Below are 17,608 nucleotides of genomic sequence, written 5' to 3'. Positions count from 1 at the left end.
GTCTGTTTTTATGATCGTTGTGAGCCGAAATCGTCATTGCAATTAAATTGCACAGCCCTACTGCTTAACAGGATAGAGGACATCAACTTTTTTACCAGGTAGCAGTCAGTGGTGCTAGCGTCAGACGATAGTAGAGAATACGGAAATATTGATTTAAGAGTTTCAACGAACTCTAATAAGAATATATCATCAAGGGGCGACCTCTAGCTAATAAGGAAACCAAATTTCATTGAAATCTCTTAACATTTTCAGGTACCGTGCTAACCCTAACCCTCAGATTTATCTCATAACCCTTTATAACAATAGCTGTGTTTCATGGGCCCCAGTCTGGCTCAATGGAGGTACATTGCTGGGATCAAGTCTGACATCATGATGTTTCTCCCCTCTCGCTAGCTCCATGATCGGGGCTCAGTGCCGCCCAGGACAGCTGTGATTGGTTTAAAGAAATACAAACGAGCCAGAGCTTTTTTTTTCTGTCCGACGTAGTAACGTATCTGCGGTGTGCGGCCACACCTGAGTAGGATTGGCCATCGAGAACCATTTCCAACTTGGAATCGTTTGGAAAATTTGGTTTAAAATCCGATCATCGGTTCCATATTCAACACAAGTAACCAACTAAGTTTTGGTTTCCATAGCGACCCTTTCTTCCAGGCGCTTGTTGTGTTGCAGCCACGGCTCAGAGACTTGAGACTGGGACTCTAGCTCAGAGACTTGAGACTTGACTGGGACTCCAGCTCAGAGACTTGAGACTTGACTGGGACTTCTAGCTCAGAGACTTGAGACTGGGACTCTAGCTCAGAGACTTGAGACTTGACTGGGACTCCAGCTCAGAGACTTGAGACTTGACTGGGACTTCTAGCTCAGAGACTTGAGACTGGGACTCTAGCTCAGAGACTTGAGACTTGACTGGGACTCCAGCTCAGAGACTTGAGACTTGACTGGGACTCTAGGTCAGAGACTTGAGACTTGACTGGGACTTCTAGCTCAGAGACTTGAGACTTGACTGGGACTCTAGCTCAGAGACTTGAGACTGGGACTCCAGCTCAGAGACTTGACTTGGACTCCAGCTCAGAGACTTGACTTGGACTCCAGCTCAGAGACTTGACTTGGACTCCAGCTCAGAGACTTGAGACTGGGACTCCAGCTCAGAGACTTGACTTGGACTCCAGCTCAGAGACTTGACTTGGACTCCAGCTCAGAGACTGAGACTTGGACTCCAGCTCAGAGACTTGAGACTGGGACTCCAGCTCAGAGACTTGAGACTTGACTGGGACTCTAGCTCAGAGACTTGAGACTTGACTGGGACTCTAGGTCAGAGACTTGAGACTTGACTGGGACTCCAGCTCAGAGACTTCAGACTTGACTTGGACTCTAGCTCAAAGACTTAAACATTAACTTGGACTCTAGCTCAGAGACTTGAGACTTGACTGGGACTCCAGCTCAGAGACTTCAGACTTGACTTGGACTCTAGCTCAAAGACTTAAACATTAACTTGGACTCTAGCTCAGAGACTTGTGAGCATTTCTGCAGTCGATTATACTTATATAAGAAATGATCATATTCCACCATGAGAACAGTTTTTTTATTTGAATCTTTAGGATAATCAGAAGCGGCCAGCTGCACGTTCAGCTGGCTGCTCTAAAATAAAACCCATTCTTATAAAATCAGGTGTTACAGAGTTCATCAGCCTCAAGGTTTAATGGAACTCAACACTGTCAGTCGGGACAGTTTTTTTGGAGATTTCTGAGACAAATTTCCTAACTTTTCGCCTCCATGCTCTTAAATAGAACATGTGGTACTGTGCATGTCATGTCAAATTTTGCATGACAAAGTGACAGATCTCTGTCTGTTGGGGTCACAAGAATCTTTGGACCAAAAAATGATCTCGTGAGCCAAAACGAGGTCTGAGAACCCCTGAGAATCCTCATACTCTCTACGCTTCCTGTCATGTAGTCAAGTGACGAGCATCAAGCCGAGGTGTCCGTTGCCTCGGAGCCAAACGCCGCTTTCACTTTTTTTTTGGGCCGTTCCATCGGAGGAAGGCGGCGGACGGCGGCGCTCTGACACGGAGACGTGCGGCTGACGGAGCTAACGAGGCAGTCGGCTCGTTAGCCACTAATTGAGCGGTCAGCGCCAAGACTGGAGTTAGCCATCTGTTTGTCACGGAGGAACATCTTGTCGCTTCGCGCCCGGCGACAGGCCCCTCTCTCTCTCCCCGTGGTGTGATATTAATAGCTCGGGCTCACAGACGGAGAGAGAAATGAAGAAAGGAAACTGGAGATATAACGACAAGCAAACTGAGGACTGCAGGCGGAAGAGGGGGGGTAGAAACTAAAAGGCCCGCAGAGGAGAAATGTGCCAGGTCCAGTTAACCCCGACAGGAAGCAGGACGTCTGCAAGAGTCTAAATAAAATACTGGAAATAATGGCTAATTTCAAGTACTTAAATGAGCTTTACTACCTTGAAACAATTTCTTTTGTATGCTTTTATTCTGAAGAGACCTAAAAACAGTCAACGGTTCGTTCTTTTCTTTGTCAGACGATTAAATTGGTGTTGAAAGTTCCATTTTATTTGGTGACAGAAAATACTGAAAAGACACGGACTGCTGAGACGAATGAATGAATTATAAAGTACGCTGCTGTCAACAGACCTTCAGCTCATGTCCGCTTTGTTTAATAGTTTAATATACCAAAGATCTTTCCCTGACCTTAACCGTCCCAAAGATGCAATCTGAACATATTGACGGTTAACGGTTTAATAACCTAATGCAGCGTTTTGCTGAACTGTAACATCAGCAGTCTTATGTTGCGATACGGTCGGGGTGGGGGGGGAGGAACTGAGAAATATCCTCCCAACATTTGTGTGTTCTTTTCTCATTTGAACTCTTCCAGTAGTTACACCAGCCACCGGCCACTTCTTGGCACATCAATCATCCGCAAAAAAACAAATCCTTAATTGTTTGCTTCCACCAGTTTGGTCACGTTAATTTAATATTGACATGACATGTTTCATGCAGGAGTGAAAACGTTGACTCCTCCGCCTCTGACATCATAGTTTACATTTAAGGAACAATATGGTCAGACTAACAAGTAAAGTTATGCTTGAACTTTTGCTTGAAAAATAATCTTGTTTGTTGAGATGAGGACAGTTTTTGAAATAGAAAAATCAAGACAAGACATTTTATTTATTTATTTTTTACCCAACATAGTATTATTTAAATCCAGAAGAACCATCCCTTTACAATTCAATATGCCCAAAATATATAAAATATGATACCTAGTGTCTAAAAAATCTTCTAATTTCATAAAAATACATTCTTGGTGTCATTTTACCCCTGAAATGATTTCTTTAATCTTTTAAACAACAGATAATTTCCTACAAAAACAACCTGCTCTGAAGGTAAAATGAAACTGTTTCTTTGCAGCTCGTCTTCCCTTCTGGGTCGCCTGTCGCCGGGCGGAAAGCCATGTCAGGCAGGAGGAGCCGTGTGTGTGTGTGTGTGTGTGTGTGTGTGTGTGTGTGTGTGTGTGTGTGTGTGTGTGTGTGTGTGTGTGTGTGTGTGTGTGTGTGTGTGTGTGTGTGTGTGTGTGTGTGTGTGTGTGTGTGTGTGTGTGTGTTCAGCTCGTTGGAGGTGCTAATTTGTTAATGTTCCTTCCGTGAGGGATCTTAATTAGCGTTGTGAGTTCCATGCCTAATTTAGTGATTACGTGCAGGATGAATGAACATCTCAGAATTTTCCAGTTACTCCACACCTTTCTGTTATTGTTTTTTTTTTTTAACTGTAGCAGACAATTAATAGTTGAAGGGTTAATCTTTACACTTTTCTGGTTAATCGTGGTAAAGTATAGAGGATGTTCATTGAGTTTGTGGAAGCCAAAGGGTGACCCATGCTGGTCCGTTTCTGTTTACGTCTCCCATGGTAACGGGAAGCTGTGAGTGAGGATATCTTGGCTGTCGTCATTGTTTACCAGGATGCTGGGTTTGTTTCTGAAATGCCTGGCTTTCTTTAGTCCTACAACCATCTGATAATATAATGGTGTCTTACCTCTTAATAAATCGAATGTTACGAATGTAACTACGGTTCTATGAATCCTGGATGACCGCCAGAGGCAGTGCTTATTAACACGGAATATATTCAGTGTTAAGCACTGCCTCTGGTGGTCAGTAAGGATGAAATAGAAGCCCTCTTTTAAAATCAGAATTCGGTTTATCGCCAAAGAGGTTTCCACATAAAAGGAATTAGCTTTGGTGTTTGGTGCATAACAAAACTGTTTTTACTTGCATTTTTTGAAATCTGTTAGGTCCATATGTGTTTGTGTTATGTGGTGAATGTGAAAATGAACTGCTACCTCCTCTGTCAGCTCTAGCCACCGAAAAGAAATAAGCAGAGAAATCAGGCCAATTACAAAAGCTGGTCAGTCTGACATCATGTTGCCTGAGCTCATTAGCTCGCCCAGTTGGGCTGGGTAAAAGATTGTGACAGCCAGGCTCTCATTGGCTAGCTGTTAGCCAATCAGATTCAAACAGCTTAGCTTGTTGAATATTAATGAGAACTGGTAGAAATCGAGCTGAGTCTTCCTGTAGGCTTTCTATACCACGCTAGAATGGCTTCAAACAAGGTAACCAAGGCATTTTTTCCACAAAGAATGTTACAGAGTCCATGGTAGAACTTCAGACATTACCACAAAGTCATGAAATACGTGTGGCAGGGCACCTTTAAGAGAACATACAAATAAAAAGCAAGTTCTGCAAAGATCAAGAAACATGAATATAAAATAGAAAAAAATCACAATACAACTGTGTACCATATCTGTTGTAAAATAGAAGAGCTAAGCAGTTTTAAAATGCAGAAATGTGCAAAAAATTGTCCAAGGGATGTGCAAAAGTTTACTGTATGAAAGTGTAAATAGAATAGGTGAAATGTACGGAGATATCAGTCCAAAAGATGTTTGTTATGCAACACGTAGAGACAGATGTGAAGACGTTAATGTCTGTTGCCCCGATAACTGGCATGCCTAAACATAATGTCTGCTGGTTTTCAATTTCTTTTTCATCACAGTCTCTTCTGACGAGTCAAAGTCAGAATTAGTCTTAAGTGATACTGAACCACATTTCCCAGGGTTACAGGCTAACTAGTCTGGTTTTATTCTTCTGTTTTGTAGAAGAGAAGGACAGCACTTTATTTTGCTGCGAAGACTGATTTTGTTGTTGCATGCAGCGTGACCGGTCTGCTGCGTGTCTTCTGTCTTCAGGGCTGGTTCAGTCCCGGTCAGGTGTTCGTCCTGGACGAGTACTGCGCTCGGTACGGCGTTCGAGGCTGCAGCCGTCACCTGAGCTACCTGAAGGACCTGATGGATTATTCCGAGAGCAACGCGCTGGTCGACCCCACACTGCTGCACTACAGCTACGCCTTCTGCGCCTCTCACGTCCACGGAAACAGGTACGCCGCCCGACACAAAGGGAGAGACCATATGACTCCCAGCTGCCAGGCCAATGAAAAGCATTTTTTAATTTTGTGGGTGGGAAGCCGGGGGAGGGCTCTTGACTATACCGCTGGAGTGTAGGGGGAACTGTACATTTGAAATTTGGGGGGGGGAAAGGGTGAATAATCTCAAAAATAGATAGAACAATAATTAATACTACGATGCAGAACGCCTGTCTGCGTCTTTTTTTGTTGAGGGCACTGGTTTTGCTAAATTAAAGAGCCCATTCAATGGAGACCTCGGGCCCTATTTTAACGATCTGAGCGCACGGCATGAAGCGCCTGGCGCAGGTGCGTTTAGGGTGTGTCCAAATCCACTTTTGCTAGTTTGACGGCGGAAAAAAGGGTCCGTGTGCCGGGCGCATGGTTCTAAAGGGTTGTACTTAGTGTCTTCATTAATTCATAGGTGTGTTTTGGGAGTAACATGCAATCAACCAATCAGAGATCATCTCCCATTCCCTTTGAAAGCCAGGCGCGTTTGGACCTTGGAGCAACCTTCTATTATGATAGAGGATTTGCACCGTAATTTGTATGCTGCTGTGCTTCCCTGTGTGTGTGTGTGTGTGTGTGACAAGCATAGTGTGCACGTGCTGTGCATAAGCCTAGGCACATTTTACTAATTTGCTGTTAAAATAACAGCGAAATGCTGCGCTACTGACTTTAGACCAGGTTTTTGTTGATCAATGGCGCGATCACTTCCTGCTGCCTCAAGATAGCAATACTCCCAGAATGCACCTGAACACACCTCCTTGTGGGACCAGCACGCCCGTGGGCGCAGGTGCATTTGCTATTTAAACGACGCGGGCGCAGGACGGGAAATTGACAACTGCGTCGGGCTTTGCGTTGCGCCGGGTGCAAGATCGGGCCCCTCAAGTATCTGGAGCATCTTCAGGGGGAGGCATCGTGTTTAGGACTAGTGGTGTAATGGACCATAGTCTATCCGTGGTCCGAACTCACAATTTCGGAATGCATGTGAACCGCGGATTCATTGTTTAACCATAATAATAGTGTGAAATAAATTGTTACTGTCGCTGTTACTGCAAGTAGGCTGATAAATCTTTGTGGAGGGTTGCCGTGAAAAGATACAGGCAACGCAATTTTCTGTTCACGTCAACGAAGCATGTTAGAAGTTCCCAAGTGTAGGACCAACAGACTTAAGAACTCCTTTGTCCCTCATGCTATCATACTCTACAACTCCTCAGTCGGGGGGAGGAGGAAATAGGGTAAAGAGGACAGAACAGAACACACAATAAATTATTAATAATCTACTTACATACATACCTGGACACTCTAACTGCTCTTAACTGCTAATTTATGCTAAATGTCATTTATTTATTAACTGTATAATAACACAATACCATACACAGTCCTATATATATATATATATCTTTATTTATCTCTTTATTTATCTGTAGTTTATTTTTGTTTACTGTTTGTTTATTTTTTGTAAAAATATTTAGCTAAAAGGGGCCTCGACGGACCAGACCCGGGCGGCAGACGCTGGCTCTGGGGACGTGGAACGTCACCTCTCTGTGGGGGAAGGAGCCGGAACTGGTGCGGGAGGTGGAGCGCTACCGGTTAGATCTGGTGGGGCTTACCTCTACGCACAGTCTCGGTTCTGGAACTGTACTCCTGGATAGGGGTTGGACTCTTTTCTTCTCCGGAGTTGCTCAGGGTGCGCGCCCGGGGCGGGGTGCGGGATACTAACAAGCCCCCGGCTGAGCGCCGCTGCGTTGGAGTTTACCCCGGTGGACGAGAGGGTCGCCTCCCCGCCCGCCGTGTTGTTGGGGGGAGAAAATCTGACTGTTGTTTGTGCATATGCACCAAACAGGAGTTCGAGTATTCGGCCTTCTTGGAGACCTTGAGTGGAGTCCTGCATGGGGCGCCAGTGGGGGAATCCATTGTTCTGCTGGGGGACTTCAACGACACGTGGGCAATGATGGAGACACCTGAGAGAGCGTGATTGGGAGGAACGGCCCCTGATCTAAACCAGAGTGGTTGTTTGGTTGTTGTCTTTGTTACTTTCGCGTCATGGATTGTCTATAACGAACACCATGTTCGAATATAGGGATGCTCATAAGTGTACCTGGTACCAGAGCACCCTAGGCCGAAGGTCAATGATCGATTTTATAATCGTTTCATCTGATCTGAGGCCGTATGTTTTGGACACTCGGGTGAAGAGAGGGGCAGAGCTGTCAACCGATCACCATCTGGTGGTGAGTTGGGTCAGGGGGTGGGGAAGACTCTGGACAGACCTGGTAAGCCCAAACGTTAGTGGGGGGTAAATTGGGAACGTCTGGAGGAGGCCCCTGTCCAACGGACTTTCAACTCGCACCTCCGGCGGAGCTTTTCGTGCATCCCTGTGGAGGCTGGGGGCATTGAACCAGAGTGGACAATGTTCAAAGTTTCCATTGCTGAAGCTGCGGGCGAGGCGTGTGGTCTTAGGGTCTTAGGTGCCTCTAGCGGGCGGTAACCCACGAACACCGTGGTGGACACCGGTGGTCAGGGAAGCCGTCCGACTGAAGAAGGAGTCTTTCCGGGATATGTTATCCCAGAGGACTCCGGGAGGCAGTTGCAGGGTACCGGAGGGCCCGAAGGGCTGCAGCCTCTGCCGTGAAAGAGGCAAAGCAGCGGGTGTGGGAGAAGTTTGGAGAAGACATGGAGAAGGACTTTCGTCGGCACCAAAGTGCTTCTGGAAAACTGTTCGCCACCTCAGGAGGGGGAAGGGAACCATCCAAGCTGTGTACAGTAAGGATGGGACACTGTTGACCTCAACTGAGGAGGTAATAGGGCGGTGGAAGGAGCATTTTGAGGAACTCCTGAATCCGACTAACGCCCTCTATGTTAGAGGCAGAGCTGGAGGATGACGGGGATTTGCGTCGATTTCCGGGCGGAAGTCACTGATGTAGTCAAACAACTCCACAGTGGCAAAGCCCCGGGGGATTGATGAGATCCGTCCAGAAATGCTCAAGGCTCTGGGTGTGGAGGGGCTGTCCTGGTTGACCGCGTCTCTTCAACATTGCGTGGAAGTCTGGAACAGTGCCAAAGGAGTGGCAGACTGGGGTGGTGGTTCCCCCTTTTTAAAAAGGGGGACCAGAGGGTGTGTGCCAATTACAGGGGTATCACACTTCTCAGCCTCCCTGGTAAAGTCTACTCCAAGGTGCTGGAAAGGAGGGTTCGGCCGATAGTCGAACCTCAGGTTGAGGAGGAACAATGCGGATTCCGTCCTGGTCGGTGGAACAACGGACCAGCTCTTCACTCTCGCAAGGATCCTGGAGGGGGCCTGGGAGTATGCCAACAGGTCTACATGTGTTTTGTGGATTTGGAAGTAGCATGCCGGGTCCCCGGGAGATACTGTGGGAGGTGCTGCGGGAGTATGGGGTGAGGGGTCTCTACTCAGGGCCATCCAATCTCTGTACGACCAAAGTGAGAGCTGTGTCCGGGTTCCGGCAGTAAGTCGGACTCGTTTCAGGTGAGGTTTGGCCTCCGCCAGGGCCGCGCTTTGTCACCAATCCTGTTTGTAATATTTATGGACAGGATATCGAGGCGTAGTCGGGGTGGGGAGGGTTGCGGTTCGGTGGGCTGGGGATCTCATCGCTGCTTTTGCAGATGATGTGGTCCTGATGGCATCATTGGCCTGCGACCTTCAGCACTCACTGGATCGGTTCGCAGCCGAAGTGTGAAGCGGTTGGGATGAGGATCAGCACCTCTACATCGGAGGCCATGGTTCTCAGCAGGAAACCGATGGAATGCCTTCTCCAGGTAGGGAATGAGTCCTTACCCCAAGTGAAGGAGTTCAAGTACCTTGGGATTTTGTTCGCGAGTGAGGGGACAATGGAGCGGAGATTGGTCGGAGAATCGGCAGCGGAGTGCGGTATTACATTCCATCTATCGCCGTTGTGGCCGAAAAGAGAGCTGAGCCAGAAGGCAAAGCTCTCGTTACCGTCAGTTTCGTTCCTACCCTCACCTATGGTCATGAAGGCTGGGTCATGACCGAAAGAACGAGATCCAGGGTGCAAGCGGCCGAAATGGGTTTCCTCAGGAGGGTGGCTGGCGTCTCCCTTAGAGATAGGGTGAGAAGCTCAGTCATCCGTGAGGAGCTCTGAGTAGAGCCACTGCTCCTTTGCGTCGAAAGGAGCCAGTTGAGGTGGTTCGGGCATCTGGTGAGGATGCCCCCTGGGCGCCTCCCTAGGGAGGTGTTCCAGGCACGTCCAGCTGGGAGGAGGCCTCGGGGAAGACCCAGGACTAGGTGGAGGGATTATATCTCCAACCTGGCCTGGGAACGCCTCGGGATCCCCCAGTCGGAGCTGGTTAATGTTGCTCGGGAAAGGGAAGTTTGGGGTCCCCTGCTGGAGCTGCTCCCCCCGCGACCCGACACCGGATAAGCGGACGAAGATGGATGGATGGATGGATATTTAGCTAAAAGTTTATTGTTATTCTTACACTGTATTTTTTTTTTCTATCTTTTTTTTTTCTATTTAAAGAGTGTTTTGTAAGATGCTAAAATCTGCTGCTGGAAATCTAATTTCCTTGCGGGAGTCATCCCAAAAGGATCAATAAAGAGAAGTCTAAGGGCTAGATTTACTAACACTAGCGCAGTTTGCGCTGCGTCCGTTTATGCAAGTTCGGTAATAGCGCACGCTATGCTTCCACATTTTGCGTAGTATTTATCAACCCTGACACCCATCAGGCAATCAGCGTCTTTCTCCGCCCACTATACCATAAATTGCGCTGTAGCAAAGCAGTACTGGTGCTATGATAGGGCTGAGTGCAGACTGCGATATTCCCACTGCTGATGCTATGACTGTTTGAAATGATCCTGATGCCAATATTTGTAATGTAGGGAGGAGTTTAACAACTGGTGGAATGGGATGTGAACGCTGAGTGGGAGATTCAATTTCATCTTTGATTTCTTCCAGTAACTCTAATATTGCATGGCTGCTTGATCCGTAACGCTAAATGATGTTGTGTTCACTGACCAAGTGTGATTCTTGTGTTTAAAAATATTTTCAGCCTCGCCTATGTCTTCGTCTTGCTCAAATTACTGTTGCCATTTCACCAGCGGCATAAAGGTCTACGAGGAAACTCGACTGCGGCTGGTTTAGACCTGCTTTTAAGAGGCGGAGAATTACCCCCGCAGAATAGAGGCGCGCTCTTACTGACAATCTTTGTAAATACCACGGAATATATAATTAGGGGCACTTTGCGCTCATCCTCCCACCTTTTTGGGTGGAACTCCCACTTTCCCCACGACCCTCCCACGAACGCATATTGTAAAGCGCAACTTGTCTCTTCTCGCTCATGTGGCAGACAATCTGCCATTCTACCCAAGTGCGCCCTGTTTGTAAATAGCCCGCATCGGTTACGTCCGTCTTTGCGACCAATTAGCGCCTGGAAACAGGCAAATAAATATCTAGCCCGAAGTCTCTAGAAGCAGTAAATAGAGACGGTCGTGGCTACTGGAGGAACAGAAGAACCCGAAAAGCCGTGACGCCAGCTACAGAGCACCGTCGTATCAGACGCAGTTGGTAGTTGAGTTACCCGAGAACAGGGGGCTTTGAGCAACGCCGGTCGTTTCATCGGACATTACGTTTAAGTTAAGGCGAGAAGAAGTGAGCGTTACGCGGCGAGCACAGTTAAGTTTGGGCACCAAAGCGACTAGTTAAGTTTTGGAAAAAGATTATGGTTTGGATTGAAACACTCTCAAGGAACACACATTTACGTGAGTGAATGTCCTTTGTTTTCCCCGAGCAATATCTCTTCAGAATAAAATACCTTGTTGAAGAATAGAAGCATTCTCTTCATTTCACTTAATCCGTTGTAACAGAACATTTTTAAAATGAACAATATGTGCAACTACTTCACATATAAAAGCAACAACTATCTCAGAACGGCTCCGTGAACGGACTGTAATTTGACCTTTTCATTTATTCTCTACATCTTCACTGAGCACAGATGCTCTTTTTCAGCCACACTCAGAGGCTGAATCCAAATGTCCAAACTTCCACACACTTACAGACTCCGTTTGTGGCACGGAATCGTAAAGTCTGGACTGCCGAGTGCTTTCCAAAAACCACATTTTCTCAAATTGACGCAAAGGGCCACAAGTGCACTTTCTGCAGAGTGCACTTCAGCTGAAGTGCAGATTTCACCAGACTTTTGTTTGGGAAATCGCCAAAAATGATACCAATACGAGTGTGAAGAAATAGTTAGGGCAAAGTATCCATGTAATAAGTTTAGATTCATAGCATAAATGTGCTCTATGTATTTGAAGACTTGTAGTTATGTAGATAACTTTATTAATGTTGTATCCTTTTTTTTTTTTTTTTTTACAAATAATCTTAACTTTCTTAGCTTTATTCGATCTGCAGATGAAGACTGTGAAGTGCAGTTAGAAGCTTTGGAGCTAAAGGCTATCAAGTTTTGTCAACCTACAATTTCCAAAGACAAAAATGAACTTCCACGTGGAATTTAGTTTAAGATCCAATCAGTTAAGTACACGGAGGTGGAATACATGTTCAAGATCTCGGCACTGGATATATTCACCTGGAGGATTTGAAGTCCCGTCTCGTTGCACATTTTATCCCTAACAGACTAGAGGTGACCGTAAACACATCACATGCGTCAAAGTAATGAACAAGTTCCAAGGATATCATTATATCCGATGTCTGTCGTGAATAAACATCCGTAAATGTGCTTAGAAATAATAGAAAAAAAATGCCTGAGAATCATCACGTTTTTTTGGGTTTTTTTTGTCTTAAGTTTTTTAGTATTATTTTCAAACGTGGTACAAAAGCTTCTCAAGTGGTACAAAATGTGGAAAATCCAGTCCGATAGAGGAATGGCATATCAATAAAGACAAAGTCAAAACTTTTCCTGTTTAAATGAATATGAAGATACATTTGTATATACTAAACATATGAGAACTATGAGAGAAGGAAAATTAAAATCATGTATGTATACATACACACACACACACACGTGTACATATACATACACAAACACACGTACACTTATGCACAAATTAATAATAGTGCACCCTCTCATTGGCCATAGCCCAGTGTCATAATTAGACTTCTTTTAATTAGAAGTAAAGTAAGCCATAAGACATTGTCACAGGCCCCTTCCCTCTTATCCTAGCCAACATGATTTGATATGATGCTGCTTCACTCACTAACACCCTCCATTCTTGAAGTGTTGGACGTGAGGGTGGTTTCCAATGCCTCCAGTATTACTCTAGCAGCGGAGACTTTCCCAACCATCAACACTTGAATAGGCCCTTTTTTGTCACATCTGGAACTTCCATTTTATCTCCCAGAAGGCATAGACGTGGGGACATCGGTAAGGTTTGACCCACCCATGTAATCACCACGTTTTTTTAAGTTTTCTTCAGTGTCAAAGTAATCCAGTGATGGGTGTCTGTACACCCATGGGTACACTGCGAACAGGAGCCATCAATAACTAATTCGGCACACGTCTATCGGTGCCAATTCGCCAAAGTTTAAACGCATATAGGCAAAAGAAAATGTTGAGAGGATGGGGAGGCAAAGTTGTCTCGATTTTTGTTCGTAAGGGAGCTCCGCTTTGGTCACCTTCAGTAAACTGCCCAGATATGAGCAGCGGCAGTGTCTTTTAGCCACTCGTTGGCATCAGCGTCCCTCCAGCAGTTCAGTTCTCCACTTCACTCCCATCAGCCCCTGCTTGACTCCCCGGCTGGTAATTACTGGTATCTGTGCTTTCTTTCTTTTTCGACTCATTTAGTCAATTAGAAAGCGTAATGATTAGCTTCTCCAGCAAATCGCCAGATATAAATTGGGGGTGGGGGGGTGGGACTGGAATTGGCTTTTTGTCAGTTGGAGCTGTAATTTGAATAATTGATGCCCATTCAGGGCTCCTGGAGCTGCCTGAGTGGGTGTGGATGGGAAAAAGAGGTTTTGTTGGATAGCTGGCAGGCTCGGAGGTGAAAAAAAAAAAAACCTTAATTACAGAACTCAAGTTTTCCCCGGAGGGCTGCTCCATGAGACAAAATGTACGTCGGGAGGCAGAGGGGACAAAGAGAGAAACCACAGAACGATCAACAGGAGAGTACTTGACTAATACTTCAAGGCGATAAATTCAGTGTGTATCAGACTGTGCTTTTCTTAAAACACACTCCGTTCTGACTGGGAAACATGTTGGGACTCGATGGAAGAAGGGAAAATGTTTCTGGTATGTGAAAGCCTCCCACAGATCATGTCAGATTGTCACGCAGAGACTTTAAACCCCTTGTGGTCTAAGATCTGTTTAGTAACTTGGTCATTCTCAAAATGTACATCATTTAACACCTAAATCTGTGTGATGATAGACTACAGATTATTTCTTTTTTACATTTAACATCCTATTAGCTTTTTTCATGCCATTTCAACTCCTCTTTCAAAACAGCCTGTAAAAAGAACTGCTTATACCACCCCATTTAGCCTTACCCCTGAGGTCCAACGGTTGCAGCTGCATCACATTTCCAAATTAAGTGTTTTCAAGCTGCTGTTCTTCAACAGAAGAAGATTGTTTTTACAGCAGATTGAAAAAGATGTTTGCGGCGTATTTCTGTCTTATGACTTTCCAATGCACGCCGTCTTATCTGTATTTTGTATCTGCATTACCTGAATAGTAAATATTATTCAGGATAATTCTTCCCCCTCCCGATCTCCCGCTCATTTTACCCTCACTCGTGAACAAGACCCCCCAAGATATTTCAACTTCTTCACTTGCAGGTGCCGACTCTCATCCTGACTGCTTCACTCTGGGTTGAAAACCGCTCAAGTGAACAGAACCCCGCTATCTGCAAAGAGCAGTGGAGTGAAACCGGACACCCTGATCCCCTCGGCTGCACCTCGAGATCCTAGCCATGAAAATCACAAACCGAATCAGTGACAAGGGGACAACTCTGGCGGAGACCCGACACCCACTAAAAATCTGTTTGAGAGCACAGATACAGCTCTCAGTCCGGTTATATAAGGACCGGGTGGCTCATAGCACTGTTAAATATTAATGTAATGTCAATTGTCAATAAATAACAGCATTTGAATACATTCACAAGTGAATTCCAGGCTTTAGAGATGCCAGCTGCTCCGGCACCAACATGTTTAAAGATAGCAGAGCGAAGAAAAGGGCCAGAAGCTCACATGTCCGGATTAGGGGTGCACCCGATACCGATGCCAGTATCGGGTATCGGTCCGATGCCGCGCCCATCTACTCGTACTTGTAGTCATAAAATGACTCTGATTCTACCACACCCGATACCACCTCATAGCAACTTCTCCGTCAAGCAGGTATAGGCGACCGAAGAGGAGCAATGCCAGCTGTTTGGAGATTTTTGGCTGTAAAAAAAATACTGTAACTAGGCTCTTGCCCAAAGCATGATTGCACTCGACGACCAGCCATTGTCAGTCCTTAGTAATACTGCGTTTCAGCGTCTCCTCAGTGTACTGGAGCCGAGAGATTCCCAGCCGTCACCACATCACAGAAACCGTGTTTCCAAAGCTGCTTCGTGAAAAAGCCAACCCTATTTTATTTTAATCTGTTGATACGTGTTCACGGGGACGTTTTTTCTCGTTTGTTTCGTGGTGGCCAGGACGAAAATGTAAACTAATGTATTTAAATGGGAAGCATATGTCGTGGTCACAGCACGTCTACGGTAGCGAGTAGTATTAAATGCCGAAAATCCGCATAAGGAGGTTGGTTGGGGCGGTGGTGGATGGGTCAAACAATTCCAGACTTTCACCCGTGAGGCGTCCCGCGTGTGGCGTTTTGTTTCCCCGTTAACCGTCCCGTTATTGTCGTGTGCTCCACGCGGCCGTCTCCCGGCGTGTGAGGCGTCCTCCCCCGCGGGCCGTTTCCCGGCGCGTGCACACTTTGATCAGTACATGATAATGTTATTTGATCCAATAGACGCTCAATAATTGAGCCAACGTAGCCTAATATTGCTGTTTGAAATAACTTCAGACTACACAACCAAAGTCTGTCCTCGGGCATTTATTAGTTTCTGACTCTGGGAAAAGTGGGAAAAACTGTAAAAATTCCCAAAACTGCCGTTTCTCTGAACTATCTATTTAACCAAATCACACACATGTAGGCTATTCTATGTGATCTTCTTTTGATAAGTAATGTAATGCTTTTTTTTCACTCATCCTCCGCTGAAACTAGAGCTCCCCTGGACCAATTCACCAAAGGGGGTTTGAGACACTTATTTTTATTTATTTTTTCTGTAACTGTGGAAGTATCCGCTCACAGTGTCTGTCCCCTGTGATAATGGAAGCTGAAATGACACACCAAGGTGAATTAAATTGCACGGGAGTTTATTTGGACACGAGACCACTTGATAAGTATGTGTCTATTAAGACCTGCAGGCTTCATCGTTACGTATTTCGTGCTGCAGGATGTGATGGAACAATTAAACCTCCGCGGAGCCGCTGTAACGCTTTTCGTCTTGTACCCGTCTGTGTGGGTCTGATGAGACAGGTGCGTTTGAACTGGGATCAGGGTTAAAGGAGCATTACCAGAGCCGTGGGGGAGGGAGGGTCCGCTCGCCTCCCTCTCACCTGTCACGTCCGATCTAACTCCTCGCCGAGCCATCTACGCCACGCTGACACGGGATGCGACAGGAACTATTACCTCCCCAACCCTTCACACATCAGCCCCCTCAGTCTCCAGAGAGGTGATGGGCGAAGGAGGAAGGTGACACACACGATCACCTGCCACTCCGCTTAATCTCCTTTCCACACCTCCTCGAAGTGAAGTGGCGTCCGCTCCCCGGTTTACCCTGCCACGCCGCTCGGCCAGCTCAACTCGTGACGACGCTTATGTCGACCGACATCTGAACCACAGAGCCGCAGGGTCTGGTTGGATCCCTCGGGCGGATGTGGTTACTTATCGTTTACACTTGAGACACATCGACTGTAAACACACAAACCTGAGTTCTGCAGGACCCCTCCTCCCCCTCCTCGGGCTCCCCCGGAGCGGCGCCGACAGCAGCCTCGCCTCCGAAACGCGCTCGCTTCATTTAGCAGCAACAATGTGTCTGAACCCCCCCCCCCGACAAGCTGTCGCATCGCTCCCCACTCCGCCGTGTGAGCCCAAGCATGAACACACATCTGACTGGGTTTAATGGCTACACCAAACCAAACACCACACTGTGTTGTGTTTTTACGCGCTCGCGTTTTTGCTTCTGGCCGCCTGCCAACTCGTTCCTCGTCCGATTTTAGTTTTCTGCCGTAATTCGATTCAGAGGAAGTGGAGGGTGTGAGTGACATTTGGGGGGAAAGATTGAGTTTCAAAAAAACATCTGAAAGCTCTTGATGAGCTCTTTGTGACGATCGGAGAAAAAAAAATATTTCAGCTTCCAGCACACTGAATTAAGTCACTAACTTCACCCCGTAAGAAAGAGACTTTTCTGTGCTTTTGTGTTCATAGAATAGGGAGTCATTTTACACCGGATTCTCAGGCATTGGGGCTTAAATGTATCAATGTGTTTTCTGTGATGATAAAATGTTAGTAAATTAGAATTGAAATCTGAGGGTGTTGTGACCTAAAACTATGCAGGTTGAACCTGTTAACCAGCACCTTAAGACGACAGGTGTTTGCTTTTACTCTCTTTCCCAGCAGCACTTGAACAACCCAACAACCACACCTACAGCTCTGCATTTGTAGTCTCTATAACCATTTGAATGTGGCAAGAAGAACCTCTTTTATTTATTTTTTTTAAGATAATTTTTTGGGGCTTTTCCCTTAATTAGTAGTAGAGACCGTGGATAGACATGAAAGGGGGAGAGAGATGGGGGATGACACGCAGCAAAGGGCAGCAGGTCAGATTGGAACCCTTGCCGCTGCAGGACTCAGCCAACATGGGGCGAACACTCTTACTGGGTGAGCTAGAGACCACCCCTAAACTCTGTGTTATTAATGTGAAAATCAATTTTCAGAGTCTTCAACTGAAAACTCAAAGGAGAGGGAGGGAAATCCTAAAATGGACCTGTATTTTTTCAATATTTTCAGCACTAAAAATCTATTCTGGAGCTGAAATAAATAGTTAAAAAATTGTTAGTTGATTTGAGAGACATAATAATGTATTAGTTGTTTTAGACACTTTCC

The 17,608-nt window shown here is 46.0% G+C and overlaps 1 protein-coding gene across 5 annotated transcripts in view; it reads left to right on the top strand.

The window, feature by feature from the left end:
- cadps2 (Ca++-dependent secretion activator 2) overlaps nt 1–17,608 on the top strand; it is a 268,325-nt gene that overhangs the window by 172,528 nt on the left and 78,189 nt on the right. For all 5 annotated transcript variants that reach the window (XM_039809759.1, XM_039809758.1, XM_039809762.1 and 2 more), the window contains exon 13: nt 5,253–5,440. In XM_039809759.1, coding sequence (XP_039665693.1) covers nt 5,253–5,440 — 188 coding nt within the window. The remainder of the gene's footprint in view (nt 1–5,252; nt 5,441–17,608) is intronic.

Source organism: Perca fluviatilis, chromosome 8 (assembly GCF_010015445.1).
Source record: "Perca fluviatilis chromosome 8, GENO_Pfluv_1.0, whole genome shotgun sequence".
Classification (NCBI taxonomy): domain Eukaryota; kingdom Metazoa; phylum Chordata; class Actinopteri; order Perciformes; family Percidae; genus Perca; species Perca fluviatilis.
This window is presented reverse-complemented; position numbering and strand designations above follow the sequence as displayed.